Source organism: Chaetura pelagica, unplaced genomic scaffold (genome assembly GCF_000747805.2).
Source record: "Chaetura pelagica isolate M959 unplaced genomic scaffold, ChaPel_1.0 scaffold428, whole genome shotgun sequence".
NCBI classification, from domain to species: Eukaryota; Metazoa; Chordata; class Aves; order Apodiformes; family Apodidae; genus Chaetura; species Chaetura pelagica.
In genome coordinates, this window is record NW_009954311.1 from 1,309,085 (window position 1) to 1,322,515 (window position 13,431).

The window sequence follows — 13,431 nt, forward strand, 5'->3', positions numbered from 1 at the left end:
ACTGTAGCAGATAACAGTAACTGTGCAACTACACCAAGAAAGATTTGCTGCCATTCAGCCCTACCATATCTAACATTGAAAAGCTTAATCAACCTGTGATGTAAAAAAAATACTGCTACATTAGAATTGAGTTTTACTTACTAGAGAAATACAGTGGAGATGCTTGTGTAAATTTAAGGAAGCATAAACATTAGTCAAAGATCTTTACAGGAGATTCTTTTTAGAGAAAGTAAGAAAGAATAATTATTTTTAAATGAATGTTCTGTAACACCAGTTTTTTCACTAGACTGCAATCTACATTGCAATTTTAGCCTTCTATTTTAACTGTTATAGCCTCTGTCATGACTCCAGCACCCTAGAATTTCAAGCTACTTTTAGAATTTGTTTGCCTTTTAGAGAAGGGAACCTGTATGTAAGAGCCTTGTTTTCCAGTGCCAGGAATTGGAAATTTTAAATCAAGAGTTGCAAAGTTTAAAAACGTTTAAACTTTTCAAAGTACCTATAGGAGGCTTGAATGAAATAAAAACCTAATTAATTAATTGCAATGCATAGATAAGGGATAGAGATGTAGAAAGAGGCTTTTTTATAATCAGTGTTTCTCTCATACAGGAAATCAACTTTCATCAGTAAGAAGGCCTATACTTAAAAGACAAGCACGTGTAGATTATAGCCTTGATACAACAACAGAAGACCCTTGGGTTAAAATTTCTGACTGCATAAAAAGCTTATTTAATCCTACCATGAGTGGAAACAACGTCCACTTAGATTTGCAACCTGGTATTGACTCAAACAAAGAGCATCAAAACCAAAGCAGCTCAGAGACAGTCCTGAAGAAATCAGAATCAGAAATGATTGGTTCAAAAGTGCTACAATCGGATGAAAATGAGAGTGTGAAAAAGGGTCCTCCTGTTGCACCTAAGCCAGCCTGGTTTCGCCAAAGTCTGAAAGGATTGAGGAAAGCAAATTCAGATCTAAAAACACCAGCAGATCAAAGTCCTCTTGACCTTAAGAGTATTTCCAGCAAAGAACTGCAATCCAGTTTATCGCGTGTGTCTCCCAGGGGATCATCAATAAAACAAAGAATAAGCTCATTTGAATCCTTGAGTGCTCCACAGTCCCCTGAAAGGATACAACGAAGGTTTAGCCTGAAACCGTCAGCCCAGAAAGAACACTCTCCTACTGCAACAGGGTCAGAAGCAGCTCCAGCTTGTTCAAACCAAGCCTTTCTCCAACATTGTGAAACTAGCCAACAACAGTCAAAGTCACCCATGAGCACGGGTGCAAAAACCCTAGGCAGATCTTCCTCTCCCAAGGAGGTCCTGGTGTCTAGCTCAGAGAAAAGCATCAATGCCAACACTGAAAATTCCTCCGGTCTCTTAACTACAGCAGCCACTGCAACTCCCCATCTTGTGTCAGTAGCAAAGGCACACAGCCAAAGATCACGAAGCTTCCCACTTACTGCTACCCAGTCTTGTGAGATGATGAAGCCATATGATGAAAAGTGTAGCAAAATCTATTCCATCAGCAGCCAGGTGTCATCTGCCTTAATGAAATCTTTGCTTTGCCTTCCTCAGTCTCCAGTCTCTTCTGGAAGCAGTGAATGGGAAACTCTGGACAGATTGTCTCAGTCCACTGTGGAGGAGGATGGGACGTCTCTGTCATCTGCAAGTGAGAATCATCACCAGGATACTGGGTTTTCTCTAAAGTAAGATATATTTAAAATTCAGGTTTGCATTGGTGAGCACCTGTGCTGATCTGTTGATGGGGTAACATTGTAAAGTAGTAGCACCCAATAGTAAAGCACAGACAGTGCTGAACTACTTGGAGCACAAGGTTTGAATGACTTGCACGGCCGTTACACTTGGTTTTTAATTTGCGCTATGTAAGGACATGTATATTTCACACTTCCTCCTACTTAAGAAGGAATATTTCTAGCATGCTCACTATAAAAGAGATAAATCTGGTTTTGCCTGGGGCCAAGAGATTATTCTTGCTCTTTAATGTGATGGCTCCTAATTCTGTGAAACTAACATGTTTAATTATACATTTGCATGTATTTATAATACTAAAGGAGCTACCGCCCAAATTTAATAAGATGACTGCTTCAATATTGTCTGTGCTATGATTTTGTGGGTTTGTTCTTTCTTAATTCAATTTCTTTTTTATTCCTGTCACAATGGGACAGCCTCTCTGAGTTAAGAGAATACACTGCGAGCCTAGCAGACAATGAGAAAGAGGAAGAGGCACAGGAACAGAGCTCACCTCAAGCATCCGCTGTGTCAGGGCAGTCTGTCATCTCTCTGCTTTCCCCTGAAGAGTTAGCAAAACTTATAGAAGAAGTCAGATCACTAGATGAAGCAACCTTGAAGGTAAACCTGCTTTTTCTTTTTATAAAGGAGTTTCAGAAAGCTGTGGAATGGATGCACCTGCTTAATCTTTGCAACTTGATACTATAACAAATAAAAGTAATCTCAAAATGTTCCAGTAGTATTGTTTAGCTCTTTTAATAACAAAATCTTAAAGAAGTCTTTTAATATATTTAAGCAAGGGTAAAACTTATTTAATTGTTAGAATGACAGTTATTCAGCAGGTAAGATCAGTGTATGCAGAAGTAGGCATTGATAATTTTGAGGCTTTTGTTATTTTTTTATTATTTTTTTTTTGGGTTTCCTGTCTGAGATACCCAATGCCTCATTTTTGGGACACTGAGCAACCTTCAGTCTAATTCTATTAATCTGGAATTGCAATGAAGCTCAGAATAAGTAAAAATCAAGGTTAAATGTGTGCATTCTGGAGCTATCAAGACTTTTGAAAGTTGCTCATGTTCAGAGAAAAAGGAGATAAGATCCAGAGTCCTGCACTGAAAAAAATTCAGCTTCTGCTGGCAGCCACTGTGTAAGACACTTCAAGCTGTGCAAAGCAGCATAACTGCACAAACACACCAGTAAGCCTAAGCAGAGACAGTTTTGCCTCTTAGCTAAGGGCAGTGGAGCATGGGTAAGATGTCCATGTCTGCCTGTCAGGACACTGGGTAGACATATTCTTACCTCAGAGATAAATTCTTCCTGACTACATCAAACTCTGCTACTGTGTTGCAATCAAAAAGCAAACTGACAAGCAGAATTTATGAAAGCCACATTTTGTATCAATTTGCGTTTCCTGATGATATCCCATGTAGATATTTTTTTCTGATTAGCAGTAAAGGCTATTTTGCAACATTGCCCTCAGTAGGACATCAACCTCTCTTATGTAAAGTCTTCTGTTTTCATGGAATTTTAAGGATAATCTCTGAGCAGCACATAGCTCTGCCTAGTTGCAGATGACCAGTGGATTCAATGTTGGAAGGAAACAAGACACACTATCAAAAGATACAACTAGAGCTGCTCACATAACTGAACACGATTGTGAAATTGTGCTCAAGATAACCATGTTTCTTTAGGAAACTAGGTTGTTACTCTATAGAAATTAATGTTTGTGATAACACCATCAGAGACAGCTTACTCTACCTGTCACAAGAACATTGTCAAAAAATAAAAATAAGGCTGATAAGGAATTTTTTAAGCTTTGACAGTTATGTTCATGTGAGTTGTATGCCAAATTATTTTTCCAATTTTTCAATAAAGAAGTCCCCTATCATGATTCAGCACTATTTTATTTTTTCTACAGTACATAGCTACACTCTTAAATATAATTTAATTTATGGTCTAGATCAAACTGATAATCTGTTCACCAAAGCAGAACAATTTTTGACACAGAATAGCATTTTATAAAATAGGTAATTGATAGGTAAATTTGACCAAACCCAAATACTAAACATGTCTAAGTATTATGCTTATGACACCAAGTATCATTATAAAATGCACAATGAACAAAAAGAAAACATGTTGATTTCCCAGTCATCTTGACATATCTATTGGGAAGTTTATGACACCATTTCTTTCTCTGTCTAGGAATTTGATGATATTCATGTCACAATTTTGCATAAAGAAGAAGATACAGGGCTTGGATTCAGCCTGGCGGGGGGCATTGATCTAGAAAATAAAGTGATAACTGTAAGTAGCATCATTCTTAAAACGTACTCCAAAACCACCTACAATATCTAAAAATCTATGAGGGGAGCACATAGACATGAAAGGGGTCTGGAAACAAGAGACTAGCTCTGTGCTTTCTTCCTGCCACTAGTAGAGCAGCAAGAGGGTCAGGAAGAAGCATGGGCAAGGTATGTGCCATGGGCAGCAAGGCTGTGGCCATCTGACACTGGGGCTGAACAGTTCACCTAGCTGCTTGAGGAGGGCTGTGCCCAGGAGAACTCCTCTGTACAAATTTATTCGCCCTGAAATGTGCTAGAAGCAACTTGCTCCTGGCAAAGAATGGAAAACGCACATGGTAAAAAGTATTACCTGAGTGATTTAGTGATCTGTCCTTCTTTTCCTCTTTGTGTGCATGTGCTCTTCAATAGGTTCACAAAGTGTTTCCCAATGGACTAGCATCTCAGGAAGGAACTATTCAGAAGGGAGATGAAGTACTGTCCATTAATGGGAAGTCTCTTAAAGGTGCAACTCACAATGATGCCTCAGCAATCATGCGACAGGCTCGACAACCCAGACAGGCTGTTGTTGTCACTAGAAAAGCTAAAGATGGAGAAAAACATCTCAATGTTTCAATTGATTCTCATATCTCTTCAGTAGCAAGTGATGTCCTACAGGAATCTGGTGAGTAAGCTCAGTGTTCTTACCTTGCAGCCCCCATCTGCTGTGTGCTTGCTCATCACCTGAAATCCGGGTGTTCATAAAGCAGCACAACATTGACTGTGTAAATCCAAGAACCATTATTAAAGACAACATGGTTAATCAAACACTTCTGAAACAGACATTTGGAACAACTTTGCTGGAAAGGGAAAGAATTAATGGATTTCTAAAATAAAGAAGCCCTCTGAAAAAAAACAACAAAACAAGTGTGATCCTCTGTATGAATTTCTGTAGACATATGAAGAATATTACTGAAGTAATGCATCTAATTGAAGGTATAATGACAGCTCAGTGAACAATGGGTCTTTATTCTAATGTTATTAGATTCTAGTTTAAAAGACTTTTTCTCTGTGAAAAAAAATTTGGTTTGGACAAACAAGGTGCTATTGTTTGATATAGCAGGTGGTTACAGCTGAAACAAGGCAAGGTCAGATTTTGCAGAACCTTTCACATTCTTGAGATATTTTTGTGTTTGGTTTTTTTGTTTGTTTTGTGGTTTTTTGTTGTTGTTGGTTTTGCTCAAGAATAAGCTGAAGATGTCCAGCTTTATTTATGAACTGCAAATAAATATCAGCAACTTTGTAGATTATAACAATTTCACAACTAACATCGGGTCAAATACTTTTCCCTTAAACTTTGTTCACTGAACAGATTTTTCTAACACTAGTAAATGTCACCAACTTTCAATGTTGTATTTCCAGTCTGCCATGAATTCATACACAACTTTCTCCCCCCAGGTTCCTAGAGGGCCTTATAATGACAAAAAGAGGAATTAAAAGCTATAGTTTTATGTTTCAATTGGAAGTTTAGCTTGTCTTTGCAAACAAAACAGAAGTTTATTTTTGGTAACAGATGTTCTAGCTCGTCAGACTACGTGGTGCCCATCTGCTAACTTTCCATTTGCTTCCAGCAACTGAAGATACAATCTGCACTGTAATGCTAGAAAAAACACCTGCTGGTTTAGGATTCAGTCTGGAAGGAGGGAAGGGTTCTATTCATGGAGATAAACCCATCACCATCAACAGGATATTTAAAGGTAAACACACTGAAATGCATCCATGGCAGGTTCTTAGCTGATGCAAACCTATCCACTTCATAACTGATTTATATTCATGAAAATGGTATATTTTTATAAATGCAGCATTACCCTGTGCAGTGCCAGCATTATGTTGGCATAACAGAGACCAGGTGCTTTATACCAAACATGCTGGTGATCTTTAAAAACTGAAAGATATGTTAGACTCTTCCATGAAAAGAATTAAAGGAAATTAATTTTCTTTCTCCAGGGACTGAATTAGAACAAAGCAGCTCTGTTCAGCCTGGTGATGAACTATTACAAGTGCACACAACTGCCATGCAGGGACTCACTCGATTTGAAGCCTGGAATATAATCAAGGCATTACCTGATGGGCCCATCAGAGCTATCATCAAGAGGAAGAATAAAAGCTTTATTACCACCAAGTCACCTGGAACTTTGTAAGGGAAGAAATTAGACTACTGCCAATATTACAAACAAAAAAGGATGTTATAACTTGCAACCATTTGGGTAGCACAGCAAGATAGTCAGAAAGCACATATGAAAAGTACACATCTTACTGCCAGTTCCAGAGCAAGCTGTCTGGGGTAAAATAAGATGTGCACAAAATGGGCATGATTCTTATTTCCACATTCAAAAACAGATATTAAAAAGTGTAGAATTATAAAATAATGACTTTATTAATAATATACTGGTTGTAATAAAATGTGACAGCTATACTACTCTCCTGTTTTAAGCCATTAACTTAACCAAATATCAGAAGAATACACTGTGCTTTCATCCTACTCCACAATTCTTGCTGCCTTCCTTGCCTTTCCAGGAGGAAAAAACATCTCTGCAAACCTTCAACTAAACACTGCAGCAAATGAAAACCATTAGAAAATGTGAATGGGGCACAGAAAGGGAAACACAACTTTGTGAATAATTACAATAATGTGCCCTGAAAAACTTCAGCTTTTCTATCCAAACCACAGAACAGCCAGAACAGTCAAAACCTGCCTAGGGTAACTTCTTACTCACAGCCAACAGAGCCAGCTCACCTCCAACAGGCAAACACAGGGAGGGAGCATCTCATGGTATTCCAAGGGCAGGCAGGAAGCTGAGGGTAATGTAACAGAGGTCTTTCTGACCTACCTCTGGCCAGAACTCTTGAAGGAGCACAGCAGGAAATTGACAAGGCCATTTAGAACCAACTCTTCCTTCTAGCTACACATTTTTTGAAACACCTTTTTGTTAATGTAGTACCAAAAAGTACCAGTGAGAGTATCTGGGGATTAGGAGTTGTGAATCCGAATGTTTATTCTGGAAACACTAAATAATCTATGCTTCAAATGCTGCTACTGGCATTTTGGCAGTGCCCTCTGAGCACTGCATGGGATTCTAACAGGAGCAACGTGTATCCTCTGTGGTAAGATGGTGTTGTTGGGTCTTCTCTGACCTATTTCACAAAAGGAAGAGCTGCAACATCAGGATGCAAGTAGTGACTTGCCAGTTGAAAGCCAGGTGGCTGCACTGGTTATTGTTCTTGGTTGTTCACCTTCCCATAGCCAGGAATTTGCTGCAGCCCTCCTCAGTTACTTGCTTCCACAAAACCATAAACAGCAGGAGTTCAGAAGCTATTATCTATGCACTTAACACAATGTCACAGGAACAGCAAGTTAGAGAAAGGGAAGTAATCTTTGCCAGAACATTTATATCTCCAACTTCGCAGAGCAGAAGGCTGAATGTTAAGGGGTCTTAAATACTTCTGGATGGAATGTGTTAACACTCAGAAAGGGGATTCCTAAGTCACTGCAAGGAAGAGCCTCTCTCGCCATCTTTATTAATCAGAGTAATTAAAAGTAATAATATAATAAATAGCTAATAAAAAGCCCCATTGTCTGCAAAAGGTTTACTTGCAGGAATAATGAGTGGTCACCTAAGCTCTGCTCCTTGAACTTTTTGCTAACTAAATTAATCATAATCCTGCAAAGACTTGCCAAGATACTGAACTTCATGTCTAGCAGCTGTAGCACATTTAGATAAATGTGTATGGACCCAAATCTCACCACAGTGAATACATTGCTCTGTAAGCACAGAAAGCAGCAGTCTAAATTGGAAATAAGGACCAACTAAGGGCAAAGATGCTGGGAGGGTGAGTGATCTCACCAAAACACTTTTATCCCCACTTAGTGGGGAGTGTAAACAAGACCAAAGGCTTCTCCCTGCCTCACTACCTTGAATTCAGAGACATGCTGGATGTTCAGATGGCTCTTCTGTTTCCTTGATAGCAAAGCAGATGCATGAGGAACCATTTTAAAGGAAAATCCAGGAAAAACAGCAAGATATAGCAGGAAAATATTTATTTAATCACAAAGTTTTTACATCTTTGTACACAAAGGAGACTAGATTAAAAACTTTTTCCTTTAAAAATCTATTCCATAGGGCGAGATTTACAGTGGAAAATTTGTGTGCAATTCCATGTCCTGAATTTAAAACAAATACAGGGACAGAAAGCAGAGCATATTAACCTTGTTTAATAATTGAGCTACAGCATTAAAATCACAACCTGCATTTAAACACCTAATTAGTTTTCCTTCTGCAATTATATGTAATCCATACTAATGTTTGACACTCCTGCAGTAACCAGCACCAGAAAGATTTTCTAAAGCTGGATACATCACTGCACACAAGGTCAGGAGATGATTTCCCAAGACATGTTGTGAGACAAACCAGTCTTGGAAAAAAAAATAAAAATGCAATGTCCTCCTGACCTGTCAAGACTAAGCTACAGAAAAGATTACTTACCCATTAAAACCTCTCACCAAAAGAGACTGAAAAACTTTCAAGTGCAGTTAAAAATGGTAATTTCAAGTACATTTAAAAAAAAAAAGGCAAGTAAAGTGCTTAATCCTCTTTATTGTCACTATGCTAGTGCAGTTTGTTTCACAACATTGTTGTTTTGGTAAAAGAGAGGAGAAAGGAAGAGTGTCTAATTGCCAACCCACAGGCCTATAAATTGATTTGCACTGGTAGGTTTCATTTAGAAAAAAAACACTTCAAGGCATATTTACCATCAGTACTGAAGTTTGCTGGGACAAACAAGTGGGATTTGTCCAGTTTGTTCTGGTATCCACCATTTAGACCCACCGAAGCATCTCAGCAGCTCTGTGAGTGCTGGCAGCAAAAGAGCTCCCACTTCATTTCAAGAAGGAGCAATGTTCCAGAGGAGTCTGCAAGGAGCTTCAGAGACAAAACAGGGCTGGCCTGCACCTGGCTAGTGCTGTAGTGCTGAGTGGGTTTTAGCAATGCTTCTCCTCACTGACACAGACCAAGTGTGGCCAAGAACAGATCTAGCATGTGCATCTTCTCCCTGCAGACAGGCAGTGGTGCTGCCTCCAGGATTCTTCCACCTTCTGGTGTGATATTTATCTAATTATGAAAATTCAGGATATTGTATTAAAAAAAAAATTCATCACTTTGAGAATAGAGACAGACAGAAAACGCTGTTTTAAAAATATACTCAATCTGTTGTTTCCCTTTCACTTTTCCTTAATATCTTTGCTGGTAGTAAAGCCCTGTAGGATCACCTTCCTACTTCTACCTTCAAGCTTCCATTTTTTCTCCTACCCTCAGCTGGTGATATCAGCTACTGGTCTTGTCATGCTTTTAATTCCTGAACAGCTTTGGCCAGATTGCTGTAAAATCCAGTGATGCTAGCTGGAAAGAAGGAATCAACCACTGTCTGGGGAAGAAAGCCACCAAGATCAGTCTGAAAGAAACTGAGGAGCTGAGTCCTGTCTGGTTCCCTGTAAAGACAAGGCAAGTGTTTTTTATAGCCAGCAGTTGAAAAGCATTAAGAACTTTACAATGACTTTTATATGCATCATCTGATTATAGATATTTCCAAGTACTTTAAAAAAACCCCCCAACAAACAACAGATGTTAATTCTGAATTTCAATGAATATGGCTATCCCCACGAGTCACATTACAGTTAAAGTAAGCCTTACTTGGGTTTTTATTCTGCTCATGAATTATGGCAATATAATGATACTCATTAACCAAAAATAAGGACTATACTTCTGTGTTCTGCTGGATCTCTGCTTAAGAGATCAGCAAGAATCCTACAATGATGATGGGTCCTGTAACTAATTAATTGCACGAAAAAAACCAGAAAGGGCACTCAGCCACACTGAGAACCAGTCAAAAGAAGAGGGAAACATGTTATTGTCAAAAGGCTACAGATCATGCTCAGCCACATTCACACCAACACACCACAGGATGGGTAAGAAATGCTTTAGAATACACAGCGTTCAAACAGATCACTTCTTACCCTGGAATAGGTACACAGAAACAGCCACATGGGTAATTAAAGCCTCTCACGAAATTTGGTTGAGGAGGACACAGTGGGTGTTCCACATTGGTGGCTGTAAGAGAAAGCATCCAAGAAAAGTGTCATTGTCACAGAAGATGGAAGTGTCCTTGGTACTTAAAGCACCAGCTGAGAAGCAAACTTACTATACAAGAGTAAATTTAAGAATGGAGTATAATCTTTTCAGTGTGGGGCTGTGCCATACAAGGGGTCAGAAAAAGACTGTTAAAGGAACCACTCTGGCCATGGAATGGAGAAATCAAGGAAGTGTTATATTTAGCAGCAACTGTTACTGAGCTCTGGAGCTAAGAATCAAGACGCTTTGAGGGAGTTTCATTTAACCTATGTGGTGTGAGGCACTATTTTTCTAGAGAGGTCATCCAACAAATCCCTGCCACAGAAGTTTATGCCACTTGACTGCTCAGAAGCTGCACTCTAGCAAGTACATAAATTCCTAGCAAGGCATCCCTGAACAGCATGGGAAAATGGGACAGCTGAACAGCAGGGCAATGAAAGCAACAGGTAAAATAAAATAAAAGGGCAATAATAAAAGGGCAACAAAAGTAATAGGTAAACAACAGCATAAAAGTGCAAAAACAAAGAAACATCCCTCCACACAGTGGCATCCCCTAAAATGCACTGTTTGGTTTTACAGGAACAAGTATTCCCACAGACAGGAGTGGTACATTTATTCAATAGCTTTGTAAAAACCTAGAGGTGTTGCAGAAAATGTTAAAACAAAGTTTAGAGTCCAGAAGAGGGGCACAGAGAAGATCAGAGGGCTGCAGCACCTCTCCTAAAAAGACAGGCTGAGAAAGTTGGGGTTGTTCAGCCTGGAGGAGTCTCTGGGGCGACCTTATAGCAGTCTTCCTACAAGGAAGCTGGGGAAGGACTTAGCCTATAGTACATGGTTTAATGGTTTTAAACTGGCAGAGGGTACATTTAGGTCAGACATTAGGAACAAATTCTTTGGTGTGAGGGTGGTGAGGCACTGGCACTGGTTGCCCAGGGAAGTTGTGGAAGCATTCAAAGCCAGGTTGGTTGGGGCTTGGAGTAACCTGATGTAGGAGCTGTCCCTGACCATGCAGGGGGGTTGGAACTATATGATATTTAAGGCCCCTTCCAATCCAAACCATTCTATGATTCTATGACTCTAAAAGGGATTGCTTTTAGAAAATTCTGTAAATCCTTAAGAAACAACAAAAGCACACACAAAAGGATCCCTATAACTTAACTGTAAATGAAATACTTATTCAATCTCAAAAGCATAGCAAGGGAACAAACCACAGGCCAACAGTATCATCATCTGAATACTCACCTGACTCACATACTCTGTCTGAGGACAGTGATGTAAGAGGCCACTAGTATTGTACCTCCTGACCAAGATCAGGTCAACAGTTACTAAAGAGCATGTTATTTACTTTTTATTTTAAATTTACTTCTGGTTGCTGCTGGTTATCTCTTAACATGACAACACAAGCATCTTACCAGCAGAGAGCATCGTCCCATCTTCGTACTGCTTCACTAGCACCACATCCACAAATTCTCTTGGTGAAATAATCCTCATGAAAGCTGAAGGGGTTGTGGTTCTGCACACAGAGACAATCTGGAAATCACAAAACAGTTATGTCAGTTGATGCTTTCAAAAGTACAGAAGAAGAAGCCTTGGTACTTTCAGTCAGACGTTATAAGCTGCATCAGAGTCCCTGTTACATCCTTTCTTGAAGAGAATGCAAACCAGCACAACCAAACGGCACTGCAGTGTGCTGATGGAAGGCAGCTTGATGGAAGCAAAGAGTAACGGCGTGTTGCTTCCAGTTTGTTTAAAGACAGACACCACAAGGGATTCTGAAAAACAAATCTAACACATCTGTGCTCACAGGACAGTTAAAAAGCTTCTCCTTTCCAGGATGCACCGTATCACACGGAACACAACTTGGATACACTACCATTCTTCTCCTATGGAGGCTTTGTGGTAACAGACTCCCCAGAGCAGAGGTTTCTACCACACTGCTAAGTTCTGCCAAGTCTGATGAATTTCAATGGCAGGCTGCAGCATTTCTGAAGTTTAAGTTTACAATTAATACTAAATGCCTGTAAGGCTCCTCCAAAAAAAATTAACTTCCACAAACATTCCCAGGACTGGTAGTGTTTGCAAACTGGCTGCTTCTGAGCACCTACATCAACTTCAGGGATCTAAATCCAATGTCCTTTGATTTTCTACCTCACTTAAAAATAATAAAAATAAGATAGTAGACTGTATACATGCAGCAGCAGCAACTACTGCTCACACACAAGTCTTTTTCTCTGTAATGCTCCAAGGGCAGCATCCCCGTTTTAATGCCAGACAGTGAGACAAAGGCAGGGTCAGTCAGGGACAAGAGCAGCGTGACCGGCGCCTGCAGCACATCCTGTGCTGCCCTGCTGAGGGAAGGGGCCTTGGTGAACAGATGACATGAGCCCTCCCTGCTGAGCTGAGTCTGTGTGTTCCTTGTGCCTCCCCTTCCTTTCACAGAAAAAAAAGTTGTTCAAGAAAAAGATACTTACTTGATCTGCAGCACTAAAAACAACGCCGTGCTGGATTCCTCAATGTTATAAATGTACATATTTTGAAGTGTGTGGCACTTAGCCAAGAATGAACCTGAGATTCCTTTGGGAAAGGTAAGTTTCTATAAAGGGAAGGAAGGAAGGGAGGGAAGGAAGGGAGGGAAGGAAGGGAGGGAAGGGAGGGAAGGAAGGGAGGGAAGGAAGGGAGGGAAGGAAGGGAGCGAAGGAAGGGAGGGAAGGAAGGGAAGGAAGGAAGGAAGGAAGGGAAGGAAGGGAAGGAAGGAAAGGAAGTAAGGGAAGGAAGTAAGGGAAGGAAGGAAGGGAAGGAAAGACGGGAAGGAAAGACGGGAAGGAAAGAAGGAACGGGACCAAGATGCCCAGTCCCAGCGCAGTCAGAGCTCCAGGCGGAGGCTGCACGACTCCCCAGCCCGTTCGGCCCGCCAGGCTGCCCCAGAGCCCGCCGCTCCACGGCAAGGAAAGAAGGAACGGGACCAAGATGCCCAGTCCCAGCGCAGTCAGAGCTCCAGGCGGAGGCTGCACGACTCCCCAGCCCGTTCGGCCCGCCAGGCTGCCCCAGAGCCCGCCGCTCCTGAGCGCAGAGCTGCGTTCATGGGCCCAGGGCAGTTTTAGGGAACTCACGTCGCTGACGGCTTCGATGACCTCGAAGTCCTTCACGTTTTGGTCCCACTTGGTCCTGCGGCCGCCGGCCACCGGCTTGATGCACTCCCAGACATCCCGGGGGCTGGCG

The 13,431-nt window shown here is 40.7% G+C and overlaps 2 protein-coding genes across 2 annotated transcripts in view; one reads left to right on the forward strand and one right to left on the reverse strand.

Moving 5' to 3' along the window:
- Window positions 1-6,262, forward strand: part of IL16 (interleukin 16) — a 35,079-nt gene extending 28,817 nt beyond the window's left edge. The window contains exons 16-21 of the mRNA XM_010004058.1: window positions 610-1,705; window positions 2,186-2,369; window positions 3,951-4,052; window positions 4,460-4,712; window positions 5,659-5,784; window positions 6,035-6,262. Of these exons, the coding sequence (XP_010002360.1) occupies window positions 610-1,705; window positions 2,186-2,369; window positions 3,951-4,052; window positions 4,460-4,712; window positions 5,659-5,784; window positions 6,035-6,228 (1,955 nt within the window). The 3' untranslated portion in view covers window positions 6,229-6,262. The remainder of the gene's footprint in view (window positions 1-609; window positions 1,706-2,185; window positions 2,370-3,950; window positions 4,053-4,459; window positions 4,713-5,658; window positions 5,785-6,034) is intronic.
- Window positions 6,263-9,424: 3,162 nt separating this feature from the next.
- The window catches only part of STARD5 (StAR-related lipid transfer (START) domain containing 5), a 4,416-nt gene continuing 409 nt past the window's right edge, over window positions 9,425-13,431 (reverse strand). Inside the window, exons 2-5 of the mRNA XM_010004077.1 lie at window positions 13,323-13,425; window positions 11,625-11,742; window positions 10,098-10,191; window positions 9,425-9,572 (exon numbers count right to left, since the gene is read on the reverse strand). Of these exons, the coding sequence (XP_010002379.1) occupies window positions 9,425-9,572; window positions 10,098-10,191; window positions 11,625-11,742; window positions 13,323-13,425 (463 nt within the window). The remainder of the gene's footprint in view (window positions 9,573-10,097; window positions 10,192-11,624; window positions 11,743-13,322; window positions 13,426-13,431) is intronic.